The sequence below is a fragment of the Ceratotherium simum genome, chromosome 31 (assembly GCF_057802395.1).
Source record: "Ceratotherium simum simum isolate JZ-2026a chromosome 31, ASM5780239v1, whole genome shotgun sequence".
Taxonomy (NCBI): Eukaryota; Metazoa; Chordata; class Mammalia; order Perissodactyla; family Rhinocerotidae; genus Ceratotherium; species Ceratotherium simum.
This window is the reverse complement of record NC_141930.1, coordinates 3,840,930-3,865,582: the sequence shown is the minus strand read 5'-3', so window position 1 is coordinate 3,865,582 and position 24,653 is coordinate 3,840,930. Positions and strand designations below refer to the sequence as shown.

At 36.6% G+C, this 24,653-nt stretch overlaps 1 protein-coding gene across 3 annotated transcripts in view; it reads left to right on the top strand.

Annotated features, from left to right (window-relative positions):
- Positions 1-18,355, top strand: part of RALYL (RALY RNA binding protein like) — a 686,254-nt gene extending 667,899 nt beyond the window's left edge. For all 3 annotated transcript variants that reach the window (XM_014795852.2, XM_087420386.1, XM_087420385.1), the window contains one exon: positions 17,396-18,355. In XM_014795852.2, coding sequence (XP_014651338.2) covers positions 17,396-17,413 — 18 coding nt within the window. In that variant the 3' untranslated portion in view covers positions 17,414-18,355. The remainder of the gene's footprint in view (positions 1-17,395) is intronic.
- The last annotated feature ends 6,298 nt before the right edge of the window (positions 18,356-24,653 follow it).

The window sequence follows — 24,653 nt, the reverse complement described above, 5'->3', positions numbered from 1 at the left end:
TATCAAGCAATTCATTCATCTAAAGCATTAAAGTGTATTCAAATTATACAAGATGATTTTCCAACGTCGTATGTACTGGATAGATGAATAGACTTTTCAGGGAAGGGTTTATTATAGATGCTGACCTCCCATTTCCTTTTCCAGACGTGGTTGAACTTAGTGGCCTAAGCATTTTATCTGCCAGATGACTATTAATTTTTTTCAATTTTTGGATTTTTTTTAATGCTCCTATTATAGTTGACTGATTACCAAGTATGTTATATGCATAGGACTTCACTCATCTTTTTTTTTAGCTAGTTTTAAAAATATTGAGTGTGATGAACTTTAAAAACTATTCAGAATAAAAACTAAAAAAATAGATAAAGGACTATGATCACTTGATAAGTATCAGTGCAAGAAATTAGTACTTGAGCAAGCTAAGACAGTCACTAACAGCAGTCTTTCTGATGGAACTAATGTTGTGCCTGCTCAAGCTACACTGAATCTAATAATCTGTGACAGAAGAAATGGGAAAAGGTATGAAAACATTTCATTAAATCAGAAATTGAAAGAAAGGAAAAAATAGCTTTCTTTTTTTCGATTTCATTCATAGCCCAACGGACAGGATCGCAGTGGAAAAGAGATTAATTGTCTAAATGGCACTGACTGGTTACAATTCTTGCCCCGTATTCTGAAAGTTAATTCCTCAGTGCATTTTCATGGACCAGCACAAGGTTTTCATCCAGGCAGCACTGGACTTGCAAAGGGGCACCTTCCAGTTCATCCAACTGCACTGTGGGCCTTTATCACAAAGCAGGCAGGCACTGTGGCTGGCTGTTTCCCGGTGCACTAACACTCTCACAGGCGCAAACCAGGCCTCACCTTCAGCCATACTCTACCTAAGAATCTTCCCTCATAAACCATCGCTGTCTGTAGAATGGCTCTGATTACGGAAAAATCACACGTTCCAGGGTAGCCTGAGATGAAATGAAAGTTCAGGCCTTTGGAAACCTGATAAGAATTCCTATTAACTGGAACCTGATAAGTATTCTGGATACCTTATGCACATTTGATGTTTTCTATCTTGCCTCATTTTTAGGAATACATTTCAATAATGTTCTGTAACATTTGCTAAAAGCAAACTTGGCTAGCCTGTGGTCTGTTGGTCTACTGGAAGTAACATCTACCCCTGCCATTTAAAGCTGTGTGAATTGGACAAGTTGTGGAATCTCCTTGGGCTTTATTTGTCTCAAAAATGTGGAAAAGATCACTTATCTTTAAAAAGGCAGAAAGCTGAGAAAGTAGGATATAATGTATACACACCACACACAGGGAGAGACAGAAAGTATTTTGATTTCATTCCAAGTCAAAAAAATAAAAGAGGGAAAGGAAACAAAACCTTTTCATTTTCACTACCTTCCAGGAATAATGATGAGTTTTTTATATACATCATTTCACTTATTGCCTGAAATAACTTTGGGGAGTTAGGTATTCTACCAATAACTGATGTTAGAAAGGTTAAGTAAGTTCACCAAGGTCATACTGATAATAAAAGGCAGAATCAAGATTTCACCAGGGTCCATAAGATGCCAATGCCCTTCGATATTTTCACGTATTAGTGTTTACAAATTTTATTAATTTTAATTTTTGTTGTACCCTTATGATTTTTACCATATCTATACATCACTGGTAGTATTTTTAACTTAATTTTTTAAATTAAATTGACATCTTTTTTCTTTTTTTTTTTTTCTGTGAGGAAGATCAGCCCTGAGCTAACATCCATGCTAATCCTCCTCTTTTTGCTGAGGAAGACCGGCTCTGAGCTAACATCTATTGCTAATCCTCCTCCTTTTTTTTCCCCAAAGCCCCAGTAGATAGTTGTATGTCATAGCTGCACATCCTTCTAGTTGCTGTATGCGGGACACGGCCTCAGCATGGCCAGAGAAGCGATGCGTCAGTGCACGCCCGGGATCGGAACCCGGGCCGCCAGTAGCAGAGCTTGTGCACTTAACCACTAAGCCACGGGCCGGCCCTGACATCTTTTTTCTTACTTAAATAAGTGTATCTTTCAAGCCAAAGCGCAGTTCATTCCAATAAATGAAAAACAAAGTATCTTTTTCCATAAATAAGAGGTATATTTAAAATAAGTATAATGAAAAGATGAAACATTTCTTTTTCAATTTAGCTTGGTTATTTTCATATGACAAATAAACCTTGAGTTCCCGTTCTCTCTGTCTCTCTCTCTTTCTTTCTCTGTCTCTCTCTGTCTCTCTCCCATTAAAAAAATAGACAGTATTAGAGAAATGTCAGAACCAGCACGAGCAGAAACTTTGTCTGTAATGCAATCAGAAGAAGGGGAAGAACACCGAGAAGGGTCATTTTCTCACTACGCCAGTCAATGTTATTTAAAGCGTCTTCCCACCTAACGTATTTGGGGCGCCTCTGGCAGTTGGCACACCACTCTGGGAACATGAGTTCAGTCGGGCTGACCTGCTCTTCACGCCTGAGGAGATGATGGCTCTGAGTGACATTCTGATCAGAAGTCTCCCTCCCACAGTCATTTGCCTCCCACGATTTTCTGCTTGAAGTTGGCAGAAACTCTGCATGCAAATTGACCTGTTAGATCACATTAGAAAAGTATCCCAAATTTTACAGAATTTGATACCTCAGAATTGATAAAAACGAAAGAGCGTTTTCATGCAGTGTATTCCCAAAGCCCTGAGAATCTCAGGAGGCAGATGGCCCTCTGGGTCACCATCCATCGCCGGCCACTGAGAAGCCCTCACCTTGCCTCTGTCCAGGACGTTTTAAAAAATGCCAAATGATTTCCATCAAAATAGGACATTGCCTTCTCAGACCTCCTCAGTTTTCAGAGGAGAAGTTTATGATATAATACGAAGGACACTTGAAAAGGTTACAGACATAAATGTTTTGTATACATTTGTTTCTGCAGAACAGGCTAATTGTCCATGAAGAAGCTGCCAGGCTGGTGCCAGATGCTCCTGGGGTAGTTAATAACTGTCTTCTTTAGAGGCCTGTTACTGCCTTTTGATGGATGCAAGGGCTCAGCATTACTAGGTGATATCGCAGACTATGTCCAAAGGGAATGGGAAAACAATTACCTCAGAAACACTGAAATAGATAAGACTGATTTTGCATAAACACTCTATGTATAGCACAGGAGTATTTGAGCATTAGCTGCAAAAATTTTGCTGTTCAGGCAAAAATGATGTTGAGAGCTTACACGTGATCTAAACTACTTTAAACAAAGTAGGAGAGGGTGTATATGGCCCAGTGTTTAGGAGTGAAGACTAAAATCACAAAGCTCTGGGTTAGTTTCAGCCACAAATGAAGAACGATGTAACTTGAGCAAGTGACTTACCTCTCTGTGCCTCAGTTTCCTTATCTGTAAAATGGGGATATATAGTGTCACTTTCCTGATGGTGTGGGTGTGAATAATAAATGGAATAAAACACTTAAAGTACTTAAAAGAGTGCTTGGCGTATAGAAAGCGCTCAGTACGTGTTAATTTTTAACCAAATAAATCAAGGCTATAAGTTTTACTGTTGAGAAAAAAACAGTGACAAAAACTATTTAAAGAAGCCAGGTTAGTAAGGAGAAGATGCCAGTTTGCTGTTCTTTTTAACAATGGATTAACGAGTCTGATCTCCCATTTTAACCAAGAGAATCAGACACTCATAGTTTTCTTTCAGCCAAGAGCTAGCTAGACTTCAGTAACAGAATGAGAGGCAGACAAGGATGTGCAGATTTAGAGACAATGTCGAGGCAGAGAGGCATCCAGGCCCCACAAGTCATAGCACGCCCCCACAGCACACTGACATAATGCTCTGGATGAAGAGGAAGACATTTTTGGTGACACTGGAAATTGCAATCAGTCGTGAGGTAGGTTGGTACATGAAATTAGATGTGTAAATTCTGAGCGTGGCATAGTTCTATTTGTACTGCAACAGGAGAAAAATATGGATTTTTCTGTCAAACAGAAACTGGAAATAAAGAAAAACACAGCTATCAGAGAAAGATACGCTTTTTTCACTTAGTGATAGCATAAAACCCGTGGGCTGGAAGAAGTTAACGGCTTAAAAGATATGACCTAATATCAACCGAGGTACCTAAAACACAATTAGTCACACAAAAAAATTTCATAATTAAATGCAGTGATAGGTGCCATGTGTTATTATACGGAAATAAGGCAGCTTTCAGAGCTCAAGACTAAAAATCTGTTACTTTCCCTGATTTGAAATGATAAGGGTTTGAAAGGTTCTGAAGTAAAAATATATGAAATAAGTATGAATTCTACACAAAAATTAATGACTTGTCTAATAATAGTTTGAAAGTACTCTCTTTTAATCACATGCATAGCTTCTCATTTAAGTACCTTGATTGCACCTCATTCCTCTAAAATTTATCTGTGTGCTAAACAGAAACAATTTTTGGTCCTATAAAAAATACTTAATATTATCAGTTTTTAAAAATTATTCTTAACTTTACTATAAGAAAAATTATGTTAATATAAATTTAAAGAGCTTGAAATTTCATGATATTTATATGAAAAGTAATAGCTGGCAAACCAGGCCCAATTATTCTTACGTTTTACCCAGAATTTTAAATGGTTTCAAAATTTAAGATAAATTTAATTTTCTGGTCTTTGAGGCCACGTTTGATCTCCACGAATACTGATGCTAAACAAGGACATTTTTCTTTGAACTGTCTCAGTAAACATAATTGAGTAACTATATCTGGAAGTAAATTAAGTTGAAAAAGTTCGGCCATATAATTAATTTTTTCCTATGTGAGGTATGCTATTTTTTTATGGTATATAAAGTGATAAAAATGGAATAACCGTGTATTGGGTTCTGATAAAAGAACCCAAATGGGTTCAGCCAATCAGATTATCATACTAAAATATTCAATAACTATTAGCTATTATTATTGCTTTATAGATACATAGGTTTTAATAGAGCTATAAGGAGGAAAAAATGAGATAGAAATCCAGTTACAAAATGGCATTGTCCATCACCCCCTAAAAATAAGCTAATAAAGTCCAATTAAAATTTATTAAGGCTGTGTGCACATAGATAAGTAAATATTTGCAATTCTTCTTTGTGACCCCGAAGCTAATTCCCTGTGCTCTTTCACTTGCCTATGTTGTTAGCAGCAAAATAGAATCTCCAAAACAGTGTCATAGGTGCCTTCCCCATCAGCTTTCCAAAGCTCATCTACCAAAACCCCATTAGATAAAATGCAGCTCCTAAGGCTCCAACAAAGTGGAAATGTTCTGTCTACAACCTCATCTGAACCATTATTTCCCCCGTACCTCCCACCAAGGAGCCGCATTCTTTAGAAGAGGTTCGTCGGGAGAGCATGTTGTTGCCTACCTTCCGACATGGGGCATCTATTCTGTGATATTTATTTCAAATCATGTATTTATTTTATTGTGGCCTTCAGGAAAGGGCAGAATAATGTGCTTCTGGACTGGATCTATTTTACCACTTTCAAGAAGACTCTGGGCAAGTGACTTTCTTCCTTTGTGCCTCAGACTTTTCTTCATTAAGATGAGTATTTGTCAAATGGTGTAGAAATAATTTATAGTTTCAGATGTACACTGCAGAGGTAGGATGTATTACATTTATGTGCCAAGTAATGCCACACAATGTTTACTCAGCAAAAAACACCAGGGGCGGGTGACACAACAGAAAGCCGGGCAGACACGGTGCCCTTCCCCCTCAGCACACAGCACCGTCTGGCGGCGTGAGTCTTGTGGATTTCCAAAGTCACATCCGATGAATAGATGATGGTACAGTATTCTGTTCACGTCCATAAAGTGTGACTTACTAGAGGAGTCTGATTATAAAGGAAAAATCTCTTCAAATAAAAAATTTGTTTTCTGATTTGGGGACAGATTTGTTCACAGAAATCTTCTAGGAGAAGATTATTTAGCTTATGCTAAATTATTTCATCAATTTATTGAATTAAAATGCTCCAGGCTCTCATTTATCTTGATCCAAACCAGAATGATCATATAGCTGATACTATTTCTGAGTTCTATATTTTCTTATAATAAAACAAGGAAAATACAGGTAAGTGAGCTGATATCCAAAACATATTTCAAAATGTTTAGTCTAAAAAGTAACAGCAGAGCATATGACATAATCAGTCATATGTAAGACAGATAAAGTCCAATTTCCACTTCCTGCTACATCTGTTACAATTATGGGATTTTTTTTTTATAATCATGGTAATCCAAGGTTACAAGACTCTGAAATCTTTTCTGACTCATCCAGGATTCTATTTCTATTATATCCAGCATAATTTGAGTGCTAAGAGTATTTTGATAATATTCCAAAGCTTTAAGCATTAAGATTTTTTTCAAATTAACTATATTTCTCAAATATACTGATTTTAAAAGACCAGGGGTTTATTAATAGAATAGTAGCGTAAGTAGTTCTTCACTTTACTATTTCACTTGCTTTCTCAGATTAATTTTACTCAATTTTAAAATTGAAGCTATTTTATTATATTCTAATTCTCTGGCTGGTGTATACAGTAAACTTAATTAAATTAAATGAGAATTGTTAACCATGACAACCCTTTCCCAGCTATTTTGGATGATCATGAATGAACTATATAATTTCCAAGGGCTTTTTAGATTAAACCTCCAAATCAATCAATTCTAAATCACATTTTGCTGTTAGGTATGAAATCATTTTTAAAATATTTCTTCTTGTGGTGCCGAAACTAATTATCCAAAGAACTGTAGGAAGCAGTGAAATGTGTGAAATTTCAAAGTTCATAATAATCTTAGCATTAATCATCCTTTGGCTTCTAGCACTGGAATTAACTTAAGCGATTTGGAGTTTTATCCTAAAATTATCATCACCATTACCAGCCTTGGGAGTAACTAATGGTTGTTAGACACTATGTATTTAGCATGAGAAATCAGAAATCAATGCATGATCAAACACAAGTTATGTGCCAAATAAAATTACTATAATTTATCCATTCAGCTAGTCAAATATGATTGTCAGTGAGCCCAAAACACTCAAAACACAATCATAATTATCTTCAGAAAGTATCAGGGACTAATATGGGAAAAAATAAGAGAAATTCTAATATGTTAATGTATGCATAACAGAACACCCAAGTTTTGGTAAATCATATAATTTAGCAATGTGATTAAATTTTTTTCAGTGTTAAGTTAATTAAATTTTTACCCAGACTTTAAATAAAATTATGTAACCCCCATTAGATAATTTTACTCTAAAGCTAAATGTTCTTTTTTCTTAATCGAATATATTTTTACAACATAAAAGGTCTCCTTTAGACAGATGCCTAAAGCAAGTTTTTAATTAAAATGGTTTTGAGTTCGTTCAAGATAGAACTTTAAAAACAAGATCCAAGCAGATCTGCTAGTAATCAGGGAAAGGCGGGTGGTAGGTTATGTGCAAATCCCAGTACCTTCCCAGTAATTCCATCTCCTTTCTCTCACTCATGCTCAGGGCACCAGTGTATTTTCACATCCCAGTTGAGCTCACCTGTGCTAAAATCAATAATGTGCCCAGTCTGCCTCCCTCCTGTCCTCCTTCCCACAATCGGGTGGAACAGAACATTGGGGAAAGCACTGGTCCCAAATAAAGCAGGCTGGGCTTGATTTAGGTAAGACACTCACTCTCTGATCCAAGGATTAATGAATAATATGAGAATGACTCTTGCCCAGCAACCCACCTCACTGGATTGTAAAGAAAATCAAATGAGAATAAATATATACAATGGTTTATAAACTTCCACACACTATACAAATAAGAGTTATTAGATGGTTGTGGCCCCTGCCCACAGTCTTAACCCAGTCCCAGATTCTAGGAATAACCCAAATAGTCTCCACTTGGAGCGAACTAAGGGAGCCTTAGCTAAGTAACTCAGATGCCTCTGACTGTGAGACGTTCTTGCTGTTTCTCTTGCTGTAAGCTTATTAAAGTTGTTCTAGGCTCCTTCTAACAACTGGATCCTACATTATTCCTGGGAACAAATGGGGTCCCAAAAATAAATGCATAAATTAATCAAAACTAGTAAGTCTTATTCGTCAGATTCCTGCTTTCATGTTCTATCTAATACCCATCCACCTCCCCCCTGGAGTTGATCTCTGCCTTCCTCTCTCTTGCCACCTTAGGAGACCTGCCCTGAATCCATATCCCATAGCTGAGACCCTCCTAGTGCTTTATACCTATCAAATTCTGCCTGGCTGCCTGGTCTGTCACCACACTCTCTAGGTTTGTCTCAATATATAGTTGAGATTTAGATTCAAGGTAGCATATTCTTTTCTAAACATGATTATCTACAAATGGAGCAAGGTTCCTTGTGAAGTGAAGAGTTCTGTATCCCTGAGCCAGTAAGGCCAAAGCTGCATACCCATCAGCCATGATTACCAGAGAAGGCAATGCTGCTTTGGTGGAGAGGTTAGACAAGATCGCTCGACAATCCTAGGTCACTGTTCAACCGCTCTGCACTGTGGTCCTCTGATGCTTCTGGAGTGACAATAGAGGGAACAGTGTATCGCTCCTGACATTTTTGCATCTTACCACACTAAACAAATTACTCTTTTAATGAATCCAAAAGAAAAGACACTATTTGCCTCTTATTTGAATATTATTTGTGATTTCAATTAAATAAAATGTACTCCAGAAGCACAAATGATCCATGTGTCTAGATGTAAAACTGTTACTGCACTAATGTCCTTGTTAGAGATAGCAGTAACTAGATACAGGAAAATGATGTAGTTAACTCTGAAAAGAGTTTTTTAAAAATCGCATATGGTAGGCCATGTCCCAAACCAAATATCCGTAAAGAATATGGTATTTCTAGTTGTAATCTTATACTAGTTATCACACTATTTTCTGTTCAATATCAAAAACTCTTTAGATTGTGCCTGTAAGTCAATCTCATAAACTAAACTAAAACAGGAATGACGCAAAAGCTTGGCAGTCACTATATAATATTTGTAGGAACACAGTTTATTTTGATTTGGTAAATAAAGTTAAATTATTTTAACACTAATTTTGCTTTCTTTCCCCTTTTACTTTTATGCTGGTTTTATGATTTTTTTTTATATTTTCATTCAGTTTTAGGAGAGGAAATAAAATATTTTAGGATTACTTATGTAGTAAATCCTATGATACTATAAAGAATGACTGATTTTCACAGTCTTTTCATCTTTTCGTTTGGTTGTGACATAACTAAGCCCATTGATTTGGATGTTTGTGATCCACTATAGTATAAACAGACCTTTTGTCTCGCGGTCATACTTATTTCATGAATGTTGAGAGACAGATGGAGAATAGAATAAAGACATGGGAATTATGGGGCAGAATAATGGGTGTGGATTATAAAATTGAACTGTTAGGAATTAGAGAGAAAAATAAATAAGGAGAGAGAAAGCCAGATGGAGACAGGAAAGAAGCAGTGAGGGTGACCAGGTAGCACATCCAGAAGACACTTTGCTAGTGGAGTCATGAATTGCCAAGAATCTCTATACAGTCATGTTTCGCTTAAGATGGGGATACGTTCTGAGAAATGTGTCGTTAGGCGATTTCATCATTGTGCGTATATCATAGAGTGGACTTACACAAACCTAGTTAGTCTAGCCCACTACACACCTAGGCTATATGGTACTAATCTTATGGGACCACCATTGTATATGCAGTCCGTCATTGACCAAAATGTCATTATGCAGTGCATGACTGTAGTTAATGGCAAGAATTGACCCAACTTAAGTTTGGTGGTGTACAAGAGAACTGAAGCAAGAGAACTCCCACCAAAGTAACTATGCAAGTGAATACATTAAACATCCATAGTTCCATGGGTGCTGATAGAAAACTGGAGACTCCTGAGACAACAGGCAAAAGAAAAAGCAGTTGGAGTATCAGGGTAGTCGCACTGGTTTCCTGAGCCCAAGACCCAAGTCCGAGATGGAAGGCCAGGTGGGGCCTGCGTGCACAGGAAAGTGCACCACTGGACAGAGACCTCATGTTTAGGAAATCCGGTTATCTAGCAAGCAGTAAGCAAGCCTGTTTTCTGTCCAGAGGGAGACAAGATTTATCACAGAACTACATGGTACATTCCTGAGCTAAGTTACCTCACTTCTTAGCATTGCCAACCAAATAAATCATCCTGAGAAGTGGCCCTGGGGAGAGAACAGTCAGAGTTTTGTGATGTTAGCACACTCAGCAAGACGTGTAGGAATGCAGGAGGCCCACAGAGGACTGACTCTCAACAGAGAAGTGAAACGGTTCTCGAAGAGGGGGATGCTGGGTCAGCATCACTCAGGAACTGATCAGAAATGTGATTTCTGGGCCGGCCCCGTGGCTTAGCGGTTGAGTGCTCGCGCTCCGATGCTAGCGGCCTGGGTTCGTATCCCGGGCGCGCACCGATGCACTGCTTCTCCAGCCATGCTGAGGCCGCGTCCCACATACAGCAACTAGAAGGATGTGCAACTATGACATACAACTATCTACTGGGGCTTTGGGGGAAAAATAAATAAATAAAATTATAAAAAAAAAGAAAAGAGAGGCTTTACTAAAAGGTTAAAAAAAAAAAAAAGAAAGAAATGTAATTTCTTGGGCCCATTCCAGACCTAGTTGTCTTAGTCCATTTGGGCTACTGTAATGATATGCTACAGACTGCGTGGCTTATTAGAAACATACATTTATTTCTGAGAGTTTTGGAGGCTGGGAAGTCCAAGATCACAGCACCAGCAGATTCGGTGTCTGGTGAGAGACCACTTCCTAGCTCATAGGCTGATGTCTTTTTGCTGTGTCCTTCTAGAAGAAGGGGCAAGGGAACTCTGTGGTGCCTCTTTTACAAGGTCATTAATCCCATTTTTGAGGGCTCTGGCCTCATGACCTAATCACTTCCCCAAGCCCTCCTTCCTAATAGCATCACATTGGGGGCTAGCATTTCAACATACGAATTTTTTTTCAATTATTTTATTGAGATCATAATGGTTTATAACATTGTGTAATTTCAGGTGTACATTATTATTTATCGATTTCTGTACAGACTGCATTGTACTCACCACCAGTAGTCTAATTTTTATCTGTCACCATATATATGTGCCCCTTTACCCCTTTTGCCCACCCCCTAACCCCCTTGCCCTCTGGTAACCACTAATCTGTTCTCTTTATCTGCATGTTTGCTTATCTTCCAGGTTTGAGTGAAATCATGCAATATTTGTCTTTATCTGTCTGGCTTATTTCATTTAACATCATACCCTCAAGGTCCATCGATGTTAGTGCAAATGGGACGATTTTGTCATTTTTATGGCTGAGTAGTATTCCATTGTATATATATACCACATCTTCTTATCCATTCATCCATAGAAGGGCAGTTGGGTTGCTTCCACACCTTGGAGGAGACACAGACTTTCAGACCATAGCACCGGTGACTCATAAATTCAGCAATCTGAGTGTAACAAACCCACTCAGTAATCCTGAGGCCCACCAAAGTTTGAGAACTGAGAGTATAATGGAAAGAATTCTTGATAGCAGTCAGGATTCCAGATCTAGTCAAAGCTTCCACCAACCACCTAGGCATGTGTCTCAGCTTGTCTGGGCCTTACTATCTTCACCTATAACAGGAGAGGGTTAGATAATTTCTGATTCCTTATTGCTGAAATTTGATGAAGTCCTATAATCCTTGACATGCTGTGTTATAAACATGGCCTGTATTAAAGACCTTGAAATGCGCATGGCAAGTATTGGCAAAGCCGGGAGAGATCAGCTAGTCCAAGGCAGGCCCACAGGTTTCATTACCATCCTCCACAGTCCAGAGTCTGGGGCTAGCTTCATGGGCTCACAGAAGCACGTGACCCCATGCAGGGAGCAGAACAGTACCTCAGAAAAATGTGGAGGGCTGGCCCTGTGGCTTAGTGGTTAATAGTGGTTAAGTGCGCGCGCTCCGCTGCTGGCAGCCCGGGCGCGCAGCAACGCACCGCTTCTCTGGCCATGCTGAGACGGCGTCCCACATACAGCAACTAGAAGGATATGCAACCATGACATACAACTATCTACTGGGGCTTTGGGGGAAAAAAGGAGGAGGATTGGCAGTAGATGTTAGCTCAGAGCCGTTCTTCCTCAGCAAAAAAAAGAGGAAGATTACCATGGATGTTAGCTCAGGGCTGATCTTCCTCACCAAAAAAAAAAAAAGAAAAATGTGGAGTAACCAATCTGGAATGGGTTGGCATAAAAATCTAGAAGATCTGCTTATGAATTTATAGTAAGACCTATAACTGAAAGAGATCCTCTGTGTCCTCTGGCCTGAGCATTCTCTTCCAATAGGCAAACTGCTAGGAATTATAATCAGAAGTTTTGTTTGGGGAGCACGGATTTAGAACAGAGAGTTGATTGAATGTTCTGAGATTGCCTGTGTCCATGCCTATAATAGGAATATACCTGTCATCACAGGCCAGGTTCACCTCCAAGGCGTGGACAACTTCTCCTGTGGACAGTCTGTGAATGGGCACAACCAAGTTGCCCTCCAAGACTCTTGCTTTTCTGGACTTGCAGTGCCAAACAAGCCTTCCTCAGATCAACACATCTTTTTCTTTGGCTGATTTAATAAGCTTCAGTTATGTTCTAGTCAAATCTCACAGACCCTGAAACCTTCTGCGTCTCTTAAGTGACATTGCATAGTCTCTACCCCGATCATTTAAGTTTTGATTTTAGAGTTAAAATCTTAGAAGGCAATTTGATTATCTTCTATCCAAGTTTATGGCAAGTTATTACACTTTTGTTTTCTCCTGTGTTTCCTGCCTACCCCCACCCCACCCCTGGTACCCTAAATGGTCATCAACCCAAGGATGGAGCCTATCAGCTCCCAAGAATTATGTAATGGAATACTGGCCTTCATTTCTAGCCATTCTAGTGAGTTACTACCATCTTGTTTTTCATTTCATTGTGTTTTTTCTGATGTGATTCTTTTAGCCTAAAAGTATAATCAATTTTGGCCCCAAGAGCTTATTAATAGAAGTCAAGTTTTAACTTATAATGATAGTAGCCACCAGGAATCTGTTTACATTATTTAGAAATTTTAATTGAATTGAATTGTATCTCATTTGTAATAAGGGATTTTTAAAAGCCCAGTGTCTATAAAAGTGTATTGTCTGTAAAAAGTAAATAGCTAAAGAATTATTCAATAAATATGATCAATGTAACAACAAATATAGAAAATTTCTGCTCACAAGACTCTACTTTTCTATAAAATGTTATAGAGCCTCTATTTCTTTCACCTTTCTTGCTTTTATAGATGCTACCTAAAAATATAGATTATCTATATTTCTCTAATTACCTGCTAGTTATAAATCTCAATTAGAAAAAAAGATAACAGAAGCATTTCTGATATTAAAGAAGTCACAAGACTTCCTAAAAAGTATGGTTTTTTTGGTAGAGCTGTAAACAAGGCATATTTACTCCACATATTGTTGTATCTAATTTATTTCAAATATATTAATGCATTAGGTTCAAAATTAAATGTGCTTTTCCTGTAGATTACTACTATCCTTTTCATCTTTGTCAAATAGAAGTAAATTGCTTGGTTCAATAACATCTAGGCCCATCTGAGTGGCTCTTTTTGTTGTTTTTCATAAATAGGAGAGATTGAGAGTTGAAAAAGCATTCATCATCAGGAGAATTTGTTTTAAAGGCATCCAGCTCTCATGCAGCCAGTAGATAAATTACCCACTATTCAAGAGAAGGAAAGCACAATTAGTTTCACATTATGCTAAACCAATCAGCTCCTTAAGAGACTGTCATTCTTGAGGAAAGGCAGCAAGAATGTCATAGTGGTTCCCTTTCTCCCCGGCCTTTAGAAGAAAATAGCTAGATGGTCTATGGAAAGCTTGGTGAATATATTTTTCTATTGTTTTTAGATAAGGAGAATTATATTCATGACTTGTATCCATATGGTTAATAACACCTACTTCACAAGGCAAAGTTAATGAAGCTCTCGTTTTGTACTAGTGATGGGCGAATGCTCTGACGCTGTAAGGCAAGGAAGTAAGACTTCAATAAATTATTTCCAAACCTACCTTTCCTCTTCCCAGGATCATTATTTTTATGTAATCATTTACAATCAAGCAGCAAAGGAGGGAGAAAAGAGAAATCATACTAGGGGTAATGGAATATGCACAAAAAATCTACAGGCTGTTTTTTCCTTCTTAACAAAATGGATAGTTGCTAAACAACCACTCATTACCTCTTTTGAGAGGAACAGGATGGTGTAAGAATGAACTAAATTAATGTCATCTGCCAGGACTTAACCTGAAGAAACATAACGATTAGTCAACTTTACATTCACAGCTGCTGCGGCATTTAAACATCTTCCATCTGTAATAAGAAAGCCATCAGTGGAGGCCTTGGAGGGAAGGTCTTTGCAATCATATTGCAATCATACCAAGAGCCTTACTTCCTTCCTGCTTACAAATGTTATCAATCAAACCCAAAATCACAATGCCTGATGTTTACATCTCAGCAGCATTCTATAGAGTGAATTCAATTTTATTTCTTATGTTATTCATTTTCACATTGATAATGGATCATTTTTGGAATGTACATATAGGAAACATACAAACCTCCTTTACACCACACAGGAAGGAGCAGACCTATGCCTACTTTGTACCGTAACCTCAAAACTCTGGGCTTTAAAGACTAACTCTTGCCGTGTACATGAATACAGCTTGGAACCGAATGAAGAACATATTTGAACCACATTTTCGTTTTAAAAATACATATATGTGTTACCAGTGAGTATACAGTATAGGTTGGGCGAGAAGGAAGAGAAAAGGAAAGAGGGAGAGAAGCAAAAAGTAAGAGAGAGAGAGAATGTCAAAATATCAAAATGTACTTAGGAGGTACCCATAAAATTTCTTTCCTAGGGATATGAGTTTTTTAATGTTTTTGACTGGAGAATAGACTATTAAAGACATAGATATTATTTATTTTTAGTTGTTTGATTTACAAAAGTTTTAAAATAAAAATTGTGGGGCATTTACTATTAGGATTATATTTATAAGTATACCAAGTTTTACAGAGTACTTCTACGAGTCCTTTGAAAAATGGTTGTCCCAAAGTAGTTAATTAAATGTATCCAAACATTGTAAATTTAGTATATTTTATATTGTGCTTTTAAGTACTTCATTTGTCTGGTTTAAACAATAAAAATCTTTCTGAGAATGAAATAATTCTTAAAATCTAATAAATTGGATATCAATATGATGACCTAAAGTTTTCTGAGCCTTTTCAATATTTTGCAGAACATAAGATTTGGATGTAAGATTTCAAATCATAAAACCGAAATCCTATGTCTTAATTTTTTAATTGCATATTCTAACCTGAAATCACAAGACTGACACATTAATAGACTAAACTCTCTTAAATAACACAAGCAATTATGGTATTAAATGTTCACAGATGTTTTTTCTTAACACAAAATTATTAGTGCCATGGTTTCTATTCTGGTAAACATTTTGTATTTAATTCTAAATCTTCCTAGAATTAAAAGATATGCACTCACTGAGAAAGACTACATCCAGGTTAACTGAAATGATTGAGATGTTTATATTCTTTTTTTTTTTTAAAGAGTTATTTATTTATTTATTTATTTATTTTTCCCCCCAAAGCCCCAGTAGATAGTTGTATGTCATAGCTGCACATCCTTCTAGTTGCTGCATGTGGGATGCGGCCTCAGCATGGCCGGAGAAGAGGTGTGTCGGTGCTCGCCCGGGATCCGAACCCGGGCCACCAGCAGCGGAGCGCACGTACTTAACCGCTAAGCCATGGGGCCGGCCCGAGATGTTTATATTCTTGAGTGTGAAAGTTGCATACCAGTGAAGAAAGAGAAAGTACCATCCAGGTTCATTGAGTTCCTTTCAACCAGTGATCTTGGCCAGGCATGAAATCTGGAACCGCAGATATCCAGAGCAATTCTCACCACCCCAACTGCCGTACCATCTTTTTCATAATCTCTATATCATGGGCCTCAAAACTTTAGTAAAAGGTCAATTACCTAATTCTCTGGTTACTCATACGAGTCAGCACTGTTGGAAGAGGCAGTCTGTGCATGCAGTCTTTCAGCTCCCACTCAGCCACACAAGAACAGGCCTGGAATACTTCCTTACCCAGAAGTAAAGAGCCCACACAGCCTGTATGTCTTATCGCCTTGTGTGGAAATATCTTAGCCTGTTTCAAGCTAAATGAGTGTTCCTTTGTTCTGCTTAAAAGTGTAAGTCCAGGAGTCCTCCTACTGCAGCCGAGAGAGAGAGACAGAGACAGAGACACAGAAAGAGAGAGAGATAGACACACAAAGAGAGAGAGAGAGACAGAGAGATACACAGAGAGAGAGAGATGCACAGGCCAATTGCCCTGCATAGGCTTCCAGGGGGACTCATCCAATGCTTGACTGAGTAATGTTTTCCTTGACAACTCTGATACCAAAATACAATGGACTGAAATGTTTAGAGTCCTCCCCTGGGAGTGCCCAGTGGTGCATGATATTCTGCTTTCTCAAGATGACTGATACAAGATGGTATGCTCCCCAGCAACTCCCATCCAAATCGAGACTTTGATTTGCATGATTTGACTCTTAAGACATATACATAGATTTTCCATCTAACTCCAAAAAACCTTTGAAGTTGGTGAGATAGTAGGTGTAATTGTATTTTTTAGCTGAATAGAAAGGCCTTGAACTTGATAGAATTCTAAGATAAATAAATGCCTTTCCCCACCACTGAAATCTTCCATTATTTTATCTTCATCTTCATCTTCGTATTCAATTTCGCAATTTAATTCTTCAACCAATTGAATTTGGGCTCCTCTATGGTGTTTCCGGCTCATAGTTGCACCCTGAGCCTTTCACTGCCCCTAGTGCTTCTGGCTTTCTTCTTTTGCAACCAAGATTGTGTAACTCAGATCAGAGAGCTGTATTGGATTTTTCTTCCATCCTAGGTGCAAAAGGCTTAGGTCTGCACTGTTCAAAGCCTCTTACAGGGGAAAAATTTTCTGTGGTAACTCTTGTTAGGGACAGCAAAGATTCATGAGCAACTCACTTCTTTTTCCATAGCCTAGAACTTCAAGTCGTTCCCCTCTCACTTGACAAGAGCTCAGGTTGAAAAATAATTGCTGATCTCAAGTAGTAAATCAGCTGGATTCAAAAAAAAGCATAACGATAGAAATGTAAATAATTTTAGTATTGCCTACAAAAAAGGATCTAAGAACCTAAAGTTCTCAAAAGTATTTTTCCTAAAGGTCTAATTCTTTTTTTCTGTCTCCTGATTTAGCCTTAAAATTTAACTTATGTATATACATTCTATCAACAATGAAACATAAATCTCTGTACTTTTTTCTTTTTTCAGTTTCTACAGATAAAGTGATCTGAAGTAATGAATACTGCCACAAAAGCAGAAAAGAGAAACTGTGACAACCCCCAGAAATGTGAAAGGAGGCTTCTTACTGGATTGCAACATCTTTGGTTCAATTTATATACAAACCCAAATAAATAAAATGGACAGAATTGTTCAATTTTAGAAATTCCATTTCTTCTATGTTCTAAGCTCTATAATTGTCAGGTTTTTATGGTTTAGATTGTAAATGTGTTTTCCCCTTTGCTTAATTATGTTGGTTTGTTTTATTAAGTCTTAAAATGTGAAGGACATTTATGAATGGTAAGGGAGACACTGTATACAAATGTATATTTGTAAAAGCTATTTTTATGATTAGCATGTTTTACTGTTGATCATATATAAAGTCAGGTGATATTGCAATTCTATGTTTAAAGCTTATTTCCTACAGCCATGGAAGAAAAGATACATGGTATGCTAGTTTTTATAATTTATTTTTAGTTTATAGTTTAAAGTACTTCAGATCTTAAGGATAAAATACTTGAAAAGGTTATATTTCTGCCCTCTATAAGCACCATTTTTATTAATAAAGAATGCAAATATTTCAGATGTGATTTAATAGTTAAAGGGCTGTTGGTTTGACCTGTGATTAAACTGAGCGTTCTCTGCTCAACGGAGAGGAAATGACCCAATTATTACCCAATACTTCAGTCTGGGTAGGAGATCCCATGGACAGGTTTTAGTGCCAAAAAAGGTGAGGACTACATTGGCAAGGAAAAGATTGTCTTGTCTTTGGATCCAAAAGTTTAAATTAGGTCATACATCACTTCATTTCATCTCCTATTACCAGGAACTCGCCATTCCCAAGCATTGCAAGTGTTTTCCAGATGCTCTTAGCTGTTGTCTTGTGCTGTGGAAATGGAAGAAACCATCTCCACAGACTGTAGGAGAATTCAGTGTATAATTTCTTAATAAATACTGTTTCTTTTAAAACAAAGTTGGTGTATATCTTTCCTTTGGGGTGCACTTAGTTTTAATATTCAGTTTGAGCTTTTTATGTCACTGTAATGCCACAAAATCAGTGCAATAATAAAAGCAGCATAGGTTTACTAACATGTATATGATATGTTCTATATGCTCACACTTTTCATGGAGTGACTTGTATTCTGGAACAGATTAATTTGCCATTGTAAGGGAGGAAAAAATATTCCTCTATCCTCTAGTTTCTTCTGGCTGGTCAAAGAATTAAACTGACATGAGATAGAATAGCAGCAAATCAAACAAAGTTTAATAACATGTGTACATGGGAGAAACCCAGAAAAACCAAGTAACTCACCAAAATGGCCGAAGCCACCACCTTAAATACCATCTTCAGCTAAAGACACAGGAGGATGTTGAGGGTAGTAATTTGGGACTTCAAAGGGAAGAAGGCAATTCACATGGAGAGGGAAAAGAAAGTGTTTGGTAAACAAATGTTTCCATGCCTTGTAGAGACAGTGAGACATGGAGAGGACTTGGATCACATGGGCCTTGCTAGGTTCCTCCCTGTCTACAATGCCTAATTCATATTACACTATAGTTATCTATGGTGACAGCTCCTTCCTGGAACAGGCCTTCTATCCTAAATTCTTTTAGGGAGTTGGGGGAAAGGTCAAAGTTTCTTCTTGAATCTTTTGTTCTTAAAAATACTCAAGCCAAAGAGACACACTTTGAGGTAGTATGATCCCCCCACCATATAATAGAAAGCCACACAGCCCTCAGCCCCTGACAGAGGTCAACCTCGAGCTTACATTTCTAGAAGGCATATTTTTCATCCAAATATAGAATTTTAAGTATATATTTCAGAATAGAAAGCAAAACTACCTCAACAGAAGCATTCATGCTCTGGCAGACTAAAAGCTGACAGCCAAGTGACTGCAAGCTCCTTATTAAGGAACAGAGAGACAACTTGTGATGTCACCAAGAACACTTAGTGAGATGAAGGCCTCCTTTTTTCAAAGAAACTGAGGAAAGTCTAAAATCACCCTTGGTATGTTTTCTTATTTTTCTATTTTAATTTCTTTCAGGTAATTTATCTTTTTTCTCTAGGTCTTTCAAATATAAGCTCATGAAAAATTGTACAATTTCCTCCCATAAAGGTTACCAAAAACAAAAATTCTGAAAAAAAATTAAAAATTTGCACATTAGAAGCTAGGGTCTGCATCAGGAACGTACTTCCCTTTTAAGGAAATATGAAAACCATAATGTGGTACACTATTTTTGATGGCCATAATGAGTAATGGAGAATTTGTGACTGCCATGATTGGATCCTGAAGCTGAAAAAAACCCTGTATATGGGTCTATAAGAGAATAAAATCAGCAGTGATTTCTTGGATTTCTGTCAAATAGATATATTTGCCTATGATGATCTGATGCTCCAGAAAGAAAGTGTTTGCAGGTACTGAGTATTAGGAAAATACACATGTGGATATTTTTTCTGACTTGACATTTGTCTGCCTCATAGTATTCCATAAACAGTGTAGCATTTATAATCTGGCATTATCATAAATTAAGAGTTTCATACTTTCCCAGATGTTCATTAACTATTCTCAATGTAAAATGAATCATTAAAATGTATAAAATAATTCTTTGTTATTGAACTTAATTTTGTCCACCCAGGCCTTGAAGTATGAATCCATGAGTCTTTCCCTTTATTCTTTACCCATTTCTGGCTTAAGAATTTCTTTTGATGACGAAGATGGAATAAAATATATACCAGATCAACAAAGTATAGATTGTTTGGAATTATAATCCGTGGAGGTTTAGTTCAATAACTTAAAAGGAAGCTTTTAAGAGATGAGGAGGAGGAGTATGGAATTCTTCTGACTCCAAACAACATCAGTCTCATAGAAAAAAAAAAAATAAAATGCTAAGGGAAAGTAAAGGGGCATTACTTGCTGCATTCAGTTCAAGAAAAATATGGAAAAATAGGCCCACTGCTTGGGAAGTTAGGTAAACTAGTCACTGGTGACAATGTGAAGGGGAAAGTACCAATTTTGCTTCCATCTTCTTCAAGAAAATAATAGTTTTCAAAGCAGGAATACACAACAAAATAAGATAGAAATGAAGCAGAAGATAAATCAAGAGGGGGCTCTTTTAAATGTATTAAAGCTCAGAGAACAGGAGTTACAAATGCAAATACCTATGGACTATGGACAGCTGATAAGAAATATAAATGCAAGAAACAGGCATGAAGCAAGTTAGTCAACATTAAATGCAACCGTGCCGATGAGGAATGAGGAGACAGCCAAGTTTCAGTTCCAACTGGCAGCCTGATTCAGAAATGTAGACCTGGATTGGCCAGGCTTCCTGAGTTTTCAAGAGAAGGTAGACATCCAGAGTTTTAAGTGAGATATCCTATTTTCTTTTGTTTTGTTTTAGCATGAATCTGAAGATGAATGAAGCCACACCTGTGATTTGTATATAGGATTTAATAGTTGTAAAACTTAAAAAAATAAATTCACAGCAGTGAGGAACAACAAATTTAGGATTATCTCTGGCGAGAAAAAGAAGGGAGAATAGAATAGATGTATTCATTAACATCTGTAATATTTAATGTATTAGGAAAAATATTTGAATCAAATGTTTTGAATCACACAAGTATCAAAGGTTAGGGTTTGATAAAACTTGAGTGTCAGTTACACTAGTGTTCTTTATATTTTCTCTACGTTGTTTTTGTAGGCTTAAAATACTTCATAATAACAAAAGTAAGTAACATATCTTAATGTTCACACACAGGTAGATGTACATATTGATGATATAGAGATGTGGGTCATATAAGTAGCATATATAGAGGTAAAGATTTAAATCTTTGGATCCATTGGAAGTCTGAATGTTTGTGATCTACCTTTTCTAGAGATGTTCAGGTTCCTAGAAAAGCATATGCTTTAGAGAAAGAGAGGTGCACTCCTCTAACTTTCAAAGCCATTCTTACAGAGGAGGAATTTACAAGTGAATTTCTTATTTGTTATTGAAAAGGCTTCCTATCGGCCCTTGAGATATATAGAACCACTCTAGGAATCTAAATATGGTTCATGGGAGAATTTGGGGTGCCTGAGCCTGCAAAATGGTCCCCACGTTTATCTGCTGCATCTGTAAGAATAAGGACTCTGCCTTCTCTATTTTTGTATCCTGTAAAAATGGTGCCTTGTACATAGCAGGTTATTTCTCCATAAATGTTTGGAGAATTAAGTGAAACAAGATATGTTCTGGGTTTTTACTTTATTATAAAAAATTTTAAAAGCTATAATTTGTTAAGCAACTACTATGTACTGATGGGGAAGCAATCAGCATCTAAGCAATGAGAGTCAATCAGGAAATCCCACCTGCCCTTCTGATTGCAAATAGAAGACAGGATAAGTGTATGAGCAAAGGAAAAAATCGACATGAGATATATCAAAAATAAACTACATTATATAGAAGAGGAAATATTTCATTCAAGATTACGAAAATGATCAGACCTCTAAAAATATCTGTTTCATAAAAGAGGAGAATATTTTTTAAACAGTCATTCTGTGTGTTAGAAAGAAAAGTACAAGACATTGAGACCTTAATAAAATTTGAGCAGAGACAGTTTAGAAAGATCCAATCTAAAGGCAGATACTTTTTAAATTAAAAAAACAATAAAATTAAAGAAACCCCAAAACAAAATAATCAAAGTGAACTTTATACTTCAGAACATCAAATAATTGTTATAGAGAACAAATTTAAGAAACTTCCATATATTATAGAGTAAAAGTAAAGCGAACATATAAAAAAGATAATGTTAAACACCGAGGACAGAGAAAGAAGATCCAACATAAGCATCACAGGTGATCCTCAGGAAGAAACAGAACAAAAGGAAAACTTATGAAAATCAGACATAATTGAAGAAAACTTTTGACCTGAGTAAAAAGACAGATCAAAAGCCTCACCTTATTCTCAGAAATCCTAATTTTATAAGAAAATCCAACATTACTTATAGAAAAAAATAGAAAATTTAAAAATAAACAAACAACAAAACCGAGAAAGTTCTCAAACCGTCTCTCCAAAATAGGGAAAGCTGCAGCTCTGATTGGAAAACGGTTATGCTCAAAAGTGCTGCATCCAGCAAACCTGCACTTAATGTGTGAAGGCACCAGTGGAGCATCTCAGAGATCTATAGACTCAGGCATGTACCATTCATGCTGAATTCCTAGAAACATTTGGAACAATATACCTGAAGATGTTATACCACAGGACTTCAAAAAATAGAAACAAAAATGCAAGAGAAATTTATAGAACAAATACCTAATGATGACCACCGAATTCAATAAATCATAGAGTTGCATATAAATAGTTGTTGCAATGATATTTATAAAATGAAATATAAAAATAGCAAACAAAACATTCCTAAAAACATGATTTACATGTAAATATAATTGTTTCTGAACAACAGCCTGCTTTTATACTTCCAGATTGAGTTAATACAATTGATTAGGAGAGGACAAGAGAATAAAATGTGTTAAATGCTTCATCCCACATAGGTCTATTCACTTAACACATAAGGATGGAGCGTCCATTATGTGCCAGGGATTCTTCTAGGTCCTTAGGTTACATCAGCGAACAAAAGAGACAAAAACCCTCAGTCTTGGTGAAGCTTATGATCCAGTGTGTCAAGTCTATATTTATATAAAGGTAATCACTAATAGAATTAGAAACAATATATACCTTACAAGTTCTCAAAGATGACAAAATCAAGCATGACGTTGTCTGCACCCCAAAAAGAAAGAAAGAAAGAGAGAAAGAAGAAGGAAAGGAAGGAGGGAAGAGGGAGGGAGGGAAGGAAGGAAGGAAGGAAGGAAAGAAGGAAGGAAGGAAGGAAGAAGGAAAGAAAGAAAAAGAACAAGGGAGAGAAGGGAGGGGAAGGGAAGGAGGGAGGGGAGAAGGGAGGAAGGCAGGCAGACAGGCAATAGAATGTGAAGCAAAGTATTTCGTTAAATGTCTAAACAGAGAATGAGAAAGTATCGTTTAAAACAATAAATGAAGATAAGTTAAACCCCCCTATCGAGTGGCAAAAACAACCAATATTGGGCTAGCAATATCTGTGATGTGCTTCTTAGAAGAGTCATAAGAAAAATAATATTAAAAAATTAAAAATTAAGGGATAAATTAAAAAAACATTTCAAATTCAGAGGTTTTGAAAATGTTACCTATTAAATATTCAAAGAACAGTTCATTTCCTTGCTGTGAAATCCATTTCAAGACACAAGAAAAGGACCTGAATCTACCCAATTCATTTTATGAAGCTGCTATGACTCTCATATAAAAACTTGACAAAAAAAGTAACACCTAAACCCTAAATATAGATAACTCGTCAATGTAGATGCAAAAATTTGAAATAAATAAAAATACTAGCATAAAAAAATCAGCAAAATATAAAAGATGCTCCATGATCAAATAAGGCTTCACAAGAAAAATTCACACATTCTCACACACATACACACTTGTGCCTGTACACCCATGCAAACACACACACACACACACAGAAGCCTACATGCATCTTAAAACAACATTCCACTTCATACTGAAAAAAAAAGTCACAATTGCACTTGCATTTATTCTAACTTCTATTTCTAACTTATTCTAGAAGAGGAAGCTAGTGCAGTAAAGCAAGAAACAGAAATGAATAGTATGACATCTGGAAAGGATGAGAACATTTTTTGTTTGGATAGGATGTGCTTATCAACCTCTAAGGCCCAAGAAAGTAAGAACAAACACTATTAGGCTTAATAATGAATTTAAAACATCTTTAAATGTTTTAAAATTTCATCCAATGAAAGTAAAAACTTATAAAGCTTTGTAATATATAAATAATAACTATGGAAAATATACTGAAAAATATTCCACTTTAGAATGTTAAAATACTTAGGAATAAGCTCAATAAGAAATGCACAAACCTACATAGCACATACCAGAAAATTTTATTCATGGAATAAAAGATGTGAATATATGAATAGGTATGAGATGTTCCTTGGTGGTAGGTTTGAAGTTATAAAAAAAACAATCCTTTGTATGTTAATTCAACATAAATTTTTCCCTAAGCCGCAAAGATCTTGTTCACTTCTTTGGCTTAATGCCATTTTATAGGCTCATGAGTCTCAAAAGTGTACTTATAGCCCTGACCTCTCATTTTGCACAGCCAACTTCTCATTGGACAGTTTCGCTTGGATGTCTCATAAGCATCTCAAACTTAACTCTTGTTTTCCACCTAAAA